Source organism: Thunnus thynnus, chromosome 14, assembly GCF_963924715.1.
Source record: "Thunnus thynnus chromosome 14, fThuThy2.1, whole genome shotgun sequence".
In the NCBI taxonomy this organism is placed as follows: Eukaryota; Metazoa; Chordata; class Actinopteri; order Scombriformes; family Scombridae; genus Thunnus; species Thunnus thynnus.
The window spans coordinates 19044684-19053640 of NC_089530.1; the positions used below are offsets into that span (position 1 = coordinate 19044684).

General features: G+C 44.8%; 1 protein-coding gene across 1 annotated transcript; it reads right to left on the minus strand.

Annotated features, from left to right (window-relative positions):
- Positions 1 to 304: 304 nt before the first annotated feature.
- klf5a (Kruppel like factor 5a) lies at positions 305 to 8705 on the minus strand. Its single transcript, XM_067610393.1, has 4 exons — positions 8438 to 8705; positions 6262 to 7384; positions 4565 to 4624; positions 305 to 1823 (listed from the first exon to the last, which is right to left on the minus strand). The coding sequence occupies exons 1-4, from the start codon at positions 8606 to 8608 to the stop codon at positions 1645 to 1647; spliced, it is 1533 nt and encodes a 510-aa protein (XP_067466494.1). The 5' UTR covers positions 8609 to 8705; the 3' UTR covers positions 305 to 1644.
- Positions 8706 to 8957: the final 252 nt, after the last annotated feature.

The following is an 8957-nucleotide window of genomic DNA, read 5'->3' on the forward strand; positions in this document are numbered from 1 at the left end:
TCCCTCCCCCGCCACACTTCTACACAATCAAATAAATAGTCAGATTTACCATGATACATTACAGTGCTATATTATCTTTATGCTACCTGCAGTGAATGAACAAATACAGTTATAGGTGCAGGCTGAATCACACGATCAAAATGGACATTTCGGGCGTGTATCAACAAAACATTTTGTCCACGTTCGATTGACTGATAGAGCCCGGTTGCGAGTTAGTTGTGTACAGAGTCAAGAGAGTGAAAACCCTCAGAGACCTGGGAAAAAAAAAAAAAAAAAAAAAGACGGACTGTCAGTTTCATTTAAAAAAAAAAAAAGATGATGTCAGGATGTCCGCGAAGTGGCCTGAGCAGAGCTGTTACAATGGATGATGGGTAACCTTGTCATTTACAAGAATCAAGAGATTAAATAGATTCAAACATAAAAACAGCACCATGTGTGTTTAAAGGACTGTCACATAAACCAGAGAAGGAGGCACTTAATAAGGTGTTGGTGATGAGGATGATGCATGGTTCAAAATTTGAAAGAAAACTGGATGAGACAGATGCACAGAAATTGTAGTTTGAAGACGCTTAACCTGCATTAAATGCAGTCATTTCTGTTTTAAATCTAACATACATCTAAAGCTTCTGCTTACGTTTCTCTAGTTGGAAATCCACTGAAAGACAAACTGAATAATTAATCACCTAATTGCTGCTCTTTAGCAACCGTCCACCTCTGTTTCTCAGTCGTCCTCCTCTCTAAAATCAAAAATCTTTCTATCTCTCTATCTCCACCCCTCCTTCCTTCCCTCCCTTTTTTTTTTTTCCTGCACTATCTCCCCTCTCTCCAGAGTATAAATGCCTTCAATTTTTAATATCTGAACAGCAATGATTTGTGTGGTGTTCACAGAAATTCAGTCCAGTAGTGATAACAATCGTTCCAGTGGTGAATAAGATGCATTGGGCCAAAGAGGCTCAGACGAGATTACCAATTCTAGTGCAAACCAAAGGATTTGGTAAAAAAAAAACAAAAAAAAAAAACCTCATATCTGGATATTCCAGTTATATAAACAAACTAACAAACCAAGGAGTAAACAAAGATTTGGCTTGACTAGTTTTGCAAACAAAAGCTTCTCCTTTATAAAAAAAAAATAATAATAATAATGAAGCCAGTTCTGTTAGAACAGAGACAAAAAGATGTACAAGTTTTGAGTGGTAAGTGCTTTCATTCCAGTCACACAAAAGAGTCCAAACGGACTAGAAACACATTTTTGGAGCTACCGTTTTCTTTTTGTTATTTTTCTTCTTTGTTTTTTCTCAAAGAAAGCAAGTCTATACCGAGTATATCTGGAGGTTAAAGGACCAGGAGCTTCATCTGGCCTTTATGTTTCTACTTTACAACCTCCAAATTGTTCCACTCTGGCTTAAGAGCAACACGTTTGTTAGGCTATTGTACCATCTGAGCACGTGATAGCAGCACCGGGAGGAGCCGTGGTGTCAGTGGGAGCCGCCTCTCTGCATCGGGCGGCTCGTAACATTGCGGGAGATGGAGTGAGTGCTTTATGTGTGTTGTTGAGATAGTTGAGCAAGATAGCTTGTGTGTGTTTGTAGTGTGTGTGTGTGTGTGTGCGCATGTGTGTGTATGTTTGCGTCCGTGTGGCTGCTGCTAGTTCTGGTGTCTCTTCATGTGCAGGGCGAGGTGGTCGGATCGGGAAAAGGAGCGTGAGCATACGGCGCACTGGAAGGGTTTGGCGCCCGTGTGCTTCCGGTAGTGACGCGTCAGCTCGTCCGAGCGGGCGAAACGCCAGTCGCAGCTGTCCCATGTGCACCTGTACGGCTTCTCACCTGCAGGAGGGGAGAGAGAGAGAAAGAGAAAGTCTGAATGAGTGCAACTGCTCTCTGAAAAATGCAACCAACAGTAACACTGAGCTGGAATTCTTGCTTGACCACTTGACACCTATTTTCTTTATCACAGAGTAGGTATGTGTGAATATGTGATTTAGTATGAGGGCACTGATTATCATCAAAACAAACGCTGATTCCCTGAGTTACAATGATTCATGCAGTTGGGTGGAGGAACTGGGAAAACAGGCTTTACTGACTAGCACAGGTGTCTGACAACACATACAGTCACTGCGCTGTCACAGGCATTCATCAAGCTCTCAAACGCTAACTCTGCACAGTTTCCCATGAACGACCGGCGAGTATTGTCTGCCTTTTGCCTCTTTCTGATGATGAATGTGGTGCATTTCTCTGTCACTCTGTCATTCTATGAATCTTCGGCTGGAGCCTCGAGCACTCTGTGAAAAGTAGTGCGGCTCGTCTCCTTCAGCTCCCTTCCTGGTCCTCGAGGGCCTCATTTTGCCCCCCGGTGTATTACATCCCAGAGACAAGACTTTACAGAAGGCTAATGCATGTTGCCATCTCTTCATCTTCTATGTTAATAGTTCTGTTTAGTATAGGGCTGAAACTAAAGATTGTCTTCATTATCACTTAACCTGTTGATTATTTTCTTGATTCATTGATTAAAATGTTCTTTATTAGCATTTTTTTTCAATCGTTGCAGCTCTAGTTTGGTAACAACGGATGCTTAAGAAATACGGCCAATTAGGATGGAACTTGACTCTTGTTTTGCTGGATGTTACATTTTTGTCCAATTGTTATTTACATTTTAAGATCAGGTGACATAACCTTGTGTTTATGTTGATTAAAGATTGCCTTAAATGTGTGTCACACAAGATAGATCCCGTGTGACAATAGAGACAATAGGCATCTCTGGTGGAAACTGTGCCGTCAGGTTAGATGGTTTCTGTCCTTTTTCTCATTCTTTAAAGAAAAAATCTATTATTTATATTTTGAGTTTCATAAACATAATCCCATTCACTTCTGTTTACATAAAAGCAAAACTATCATGCATGCTAGACACTACTGGAGGTAAGTAAGAAAAACATGTTTTGTTTTGTTTTTTTTGTAATTTGGGAGAACTTGCCCTTTAAACAAGCAAAGCCAGCTCTGCAGCATCGCTAAAAACAACAATAAACCTATTATAAAATCAACCACAAAGTAACCAAACTTAACACACACACACACACACCTGAAAATGAACACAATGAGGAAAGACGATGAAAAGAGGTTGAGAGAAAAAGAGTAAAACTGGGAGGAGTGTTCAGTTCTCACAATGCACTCGCAAACACATGCACCCGTGCACACACACACACACATACACACACACACACACACACACACACACACACACACACACACAAACAATCAGGGTAATGGATGTTGATGGGGATTAGGGTGGAAACTCCCATGGGGACCCAAACGCATTAGGAATCATCTCATACAGATTACTGACAGGTATGTGCAGACGTGTGTGTGTGTGTGTGTGTGTGTGTGTGTGTGTGTGTGTGTGTGAGTGAGTGAGTGAGTGAGCGCGTAAGTGTGCATTCAAGCGGCTGAATAAGAGAAGTAGAATGAGTAACAGACAAAGATAGAAATAGAGGCAGAAGGGTTGGTGGGGGGAGGTGGTGGGTTAGGTGGAAGGAGGATGGCACAAAAGCAGAGGGGGAGATGATGAGATGAATGAAAAAAAAAAAAAAGAAAAAACGTGAGAAAATAACTAAGTGAGACTGATAAAAGCGGAGAGGATATGGAAGCTGCTGCTACATCGCTCTTAATGTGTCGTGTTTTCATCTTGTGGTCTGTAATAACTGCAATCAGCCTGCAGCATGAATGACGCCATGTCTAATTGTCGTGTCATGTTCCCAATACCGAAATGTGAGGCACGCACACCCACAACGCTGTTCTGAACAAGCAGTTCAGATTCATAACTGGTTCATAACAGTTTCTGGATCACAAACTGAGTTTTGATTGTGTGTGTATGTGTGTGTATGTGTGTGTGTGTGTGTGTGTGTGTGTGTGTGTGTGTGTGCGCGTGTGTGTATCCAGATGAGTGAGGAATGTGTAGATATCAACAGAAGCTTTGTTTAGTTAGCTGGAGCGAGGTGGGGCCCAACACCTAAGCGCTTGTTTGTTGATTTTGCTCATCCAGTACTAATAGTTCAAATGTAAATGTGAAAGAAAGAGACAGACAGAAAGAAAGAAGGAAAGAGAGAGAGAGAGAAAAATGGGCCGTGAAGTGCACACGGCGATGAATGACGTGTAGATACGAGGAACAATGAGATATTTTTATATCCGCACAGACGGATTTTTGTTTATAGTGGCAAACTAGTCTCAGAAAAAAGCGCTCGAAAGCATTTGAACGTCGATGTCTGAACAGGCACCGGGGTCCCGAGTGAGATGGCACCACACGTCTAGCGCTGACCACATAGCCCGAGAGTCATCCCCTGGCAGAAGTGTGTCACTTCCACCTGTTTTGATGGAATAGTATATTGGGCAGAGGATGGGAATGGGGTAGGATACATTTACACACACATGCCAAGAACACAACACTCTGCCTAGCAACATGGTGCCAGCGCAGATATACCGAAATATGAGTCGTGTGGGCAGTGGCGTCATTTTTTTTTTCTTTTTTTTTTTTCGAGGGGTTAAAAAAGCGGTCATTAATTAGAGGAATGTCTTACCCGTGTGAGTCCTGAGGTGGGCTTTCAGATGAGATGACTTGGTGTAGACCTTCTTGCAGCCTGACGACAGACAGGGAGATAAACACAAACAGAGGGCTTCATCCAAATCCAAATAATTCACATGTGCAAGATATGCATTTTACCCACTAAAATGAGCCGTGGTATGCTAGAAATTTTGAACTAATGAAGAACAGAGGCTGTTTGGAATGGGATATGGTAAATGTTGGTTTTGAAGAAACACAAAAAACTGGTCCAGCACACTCAGCTTATCAAAAAAAAATGCATGTGAGTGTTAAAAACAGTCATATTTGGAGTTAAACTTGCAGTATTTCCAAAGAAATTCATTTAACCGCATACCAATAATAGCACAGAGTACTGCTTTCTGACACATTTTAAGTTTAGAATAACAAAAACTTTTTTTGCAATGATGTTGCACCGATATTTAGATTACAATGTCAAAAAGGTCACGAGGACTTTGAATGATTTACGGGGATATTCCTCAGATGTGTCATGACTTAAAAAAAAAAAAAAGGGGAGCTGAATTTCATGAGTTGCAAAGATTGAGTGAGCAGCTGCAGCAATGTGTGACTAATACACACTTAGGTAAAAGTGTAGATGCATCGTTGCGTGGATATGATGGATCTGCTTCATCTGACTTTAAAGAAGTTGGACGTGTGCTAACATGCTGCAGGAGGCTCCGCTTAAGCCTATTTTACACGCTGCCACAGGCTAGTTGACATTACGTGTCCCACAAGTAGCTGCACATCGTATAGTTACAGTGTATGTGTGTATGTGTGTGTGCTAGTTTAAAAAAATAATAGCTCTAATCCAGTGGTTCTCAAAGTGGGGGTCCCCAGGAGTCCTTGAGGGCGTTGCAGGGGGTCCCCAGTGAAAAGGGTAATCATTTATTTTCACTATAATTCCATCCATAAGTAACCAAACGACACAATATGTGACTATTTTGGTCATGCGTTCCATACTCTTTCTGTAATGAAACATCTTAAAACACGAATCTGTGGGTCTGTGGTCTAATTTGTGTCAGTTTAGGGGTCCTTGATGTGAAAATGTTGCAAGGCCAAGTGTGTCTGTATGCAAATATGGGTGGGAAAGTGTCAAATGACTTCACAAGAACAAGCTGTTTTTCTTTTTTCCAGTCATCCCAGAAGTTCACAGTCATGCATCTAATAACTATTTAAGCTTAAACTGACACACAGGCCTGTCTAACACCCTCCCCCACGCCCCTCCTCCCACACACACACACACACACACACACACACAGGTTCATTCCACAATCATACCAGTGATGACTTTAGAGCCACAACAATCTGTGAGAGCTCACGGCTGAAAGTGTCGAAGCCATTTGAGGTGTGATAATAAATGCACGGTAGCTTTCAAACCAGACAGTTAATTGAAAGGCTTGTTCTCTGCTCTGCCTCTAGTACACATTATGACTCATAGGCCTGGGAAAGTCATTCAAAACATAACATATAATTTCAAAAAAATGCACGGGTGTCTGAAAATAAAGATGGTTTTCTTAAAGCTGACCCTTTGTGAGTGACCAGATATTCACCTGACCGCAGCTCAGGGTAAAAATAAACACACTCACTCACTCACACAACAGTGACAAGTGTCAGCATGCGCATACAGCACAGATGTGTTTTTTCTTTTTGTGTGTGTGTGTGTGTGTGTGTCCTAACCTGGATAATCACAGTGGTGGATCCGTCGTTTCTCCAGGTCTGGGTTGTTCCTCCGGTTGTAGCGGGCAGGCACTGTGGTCTGAGATGGGGTTGGGGCTGGGGTTGTTGCCGGGGCTTGGGGAAGGCCTGTGGCTTGGCCTTGGAGCGGCGTGGGACCTGAAGTGTGGGGAAGGGCTAAGCTGCCTGATACAGGGCCGGGGCCGAGTCCAGGGGTGCTGCCTGCTAGCTTGGAGGCGATGGTGGCTGCGTACGAGGGAGGAGGAGACATGGTTTGGAGCAGCTCCTTCTGCCTGTCAGGGCTGCCGGGCTGCGAGCTTGGCGGAGAGGGCGGCAGGTAGGGCTGCGGGAGGAAGTGCGGGTGTGACTGAGCGTGAGGATGTGTGTACGCCCCACCACCCAGACCACAGTACACAGGCTTAGCAGTCTGATCTTGCTGAGACGCAGACGAGTCTACTGGCAAATCGTGGAAGGGTGTGTGGATTGTGGAAGTGGAAGTGTGCTGTATCTGCTGTTGCTGATGATGATGGTGATGATGCTGATGCTGGGCGTCCATACCATTGCCATGGTGATGGTCCAAGCCGGAGTTTAGGAGCTGAAACAGTGAGCCGCTGTTGTCATGGTGGTGTAGACCATGCTGCTCGAACTGTGATGACATTTCCTGTTTGACAAAGACTTCTGGCAATGAATCTCGACCGCCTCCCGACTGGTTGAAAACACTGGTGAAGTCCGGTAACCCTGCTAACGTCATGTTTATGGTTGAGGTTTCCATGGCAATACCGCCACAGGCATGCCCGGAGGTGCCACAGCTACTCGTGGGTGTAGTGTTGGGGCAGTGCTGCTGGAGGTTAGGGGAGAAACATGGTGCGGCAGGTTCTGTCTTGACTTGGATGAGACCTGTGTGGTTCTGGTGCTGAGGGGGCCGCGCCTGCTGACACAAGCCCATCCTCAGGTAGGCGACGTCGGGGAGGTAAAGATTCATGTTGAGGGTGTAAGGAGCCCCGGTGTGGTCGTCAGTAAAGAACTGATCCACCGCAGACTCTCTGTGGGACTTCTGTTGGCTGTCCGCAGCAGGTGGAAGGGGAAGAGGCTGAGGGGAGAGATACCGGTCCATCTCACACTTTGCCTGTTCATAAAAAGACAAAACACACAGAAAAAAAGAGAAATATGTTATTATCCTAAAGTTAACTTTGGTTAAATGAGACGTACCCAGTTACAACTTCAGCAAGTGCTTCTCATGAAACTATTCTGGAGCACTATTTTGAGAAGACAACGGTTTGATGGGCCAGTCACCACTAAAACATTTATCAAGTAGTCATCAATAGGCGGCTGCCACATTCCCTCTCTGCCTGCAAGGCTGAACTCAGAAACCTACCAGCTGTAAGGCCAACAGTTGAGGAGCAGGAAATGCTCTGGTGGTAATAATAATAACAATAATGATAATAATATAACACCTCTCATACTGTATAAGATATGAGGACATTTTCAGATCCGCACCTATGAGGATACACAGATCAAACTGGCATCATCACAGGTGACAGTTAAGTCAAACAATTCCTCGTTTCATATTGTGCTAATTTCTGTGAATCTGACGGATCAAACTGGTATAAAAAGTTGCTGAAGCCCTGCAGCAGAGGATGAAACAGCAACATGAAAGGGAATGGGGAAACACCCATGCCTCCCTGTCCGCAGCAGCAGCAGCAGCAGCAGCAACAGCAGCAGCAGTCTGGGGATGGGCTGCTATTTCTAGGCTCCTGATCCTACCAGCTGTTATAAAGACCTCTCTCCTCTCCTGCACAAGTTTCCTGCTAAACTTACTAGGGGGGACAGAGTTACCGGGACCTTTCTGTCCCGAGCCTGGAGTCAGTTGTTGTCAGCGTGGTATGATGGTGAGAGAACCAACAACTGCTGACCAACTGGCTCCACAGAAAACATGCGGTGAATGCAGGCGGAGCTGCTCGGCTTCACGTCGCAGCCTGCTCGCTTATTACCGCAAATAGCGCAAAACAAACCGGTTTAACATCACGCAGCTAGACCGATTGAAATTTTGGGAGGCCAGCAAGAAAAAAAAAAAAAACAGCCTGACTCTACAACCAGTCTGCCACGCCCATTCAATGAAATACAGGCTGTTTCCATCACTATAATGTGTAAAGTCAGTTTAATTATCTCATCGAGTTACCTGTGTGTAGTCATTTTGTCCAGCCTTGTCTGTTTCTGTGATCTTGCAGTCCAAGCCGAACAACGCCGACTCCTCCAGAGGGAAACCAGCGGGCAGAGGCGCCTTCTGCAGCGGATAGAAGGGATCCTCCTGCCCGCCGCCGCCGCTGCTCATCGTGAGAGTCGCGGCCATGAAAGCTCCGATGCAGCGCCGCGGATGATCGCTCGTCCTGTTACGCAAAAAAAAAAAAAAAAGAAAAAAAAAAAAAAAAAGAAAAAGATAGGGATGCTACAAGCGTACCGGGAAGAGAGAGCGGAGCCCGAAAGAGGTGTTGTGGTGCGTGTGCTGGAGGACTTGTTAATGCGTGCCTGTCTGCTACATCTCCTTCCACTTGTTTCATCTCCCCACCGGCCCACAAACAGTTTTCTATCTCCTGCTGTAGGGCGGAGCGGCCCAGTGTAAATACAGCACACGCACCGCCCACCAAACCTTTAAAAAGCCTTTGATCATTCATTCACTGGCCACCGCCCTACGCTCCATC

Coding starts and splice junctions, on each gene's coding strand:
- klf5a (XM_067610393.1), bottom strand. CDS start 8,608: ATGGCCGCGACTCTCACGATGAGCAGCGGCGGCGGCGGGCAGGAGGAT. Junction 4,625..6,261: donor CCACCACTGTGATTATCCAG/GTTAGGACACAC, acceptor GTCTGTCGTCAG/GCTGCAAGAAGGTCTACACC. Junction 1,824..4,564: donor CCACCTCAGGACTCACACGG/GTAAGACATTCC, acceptor CCCCTCCTGCAG/GTGAGAAGCCGTACAGGTGC.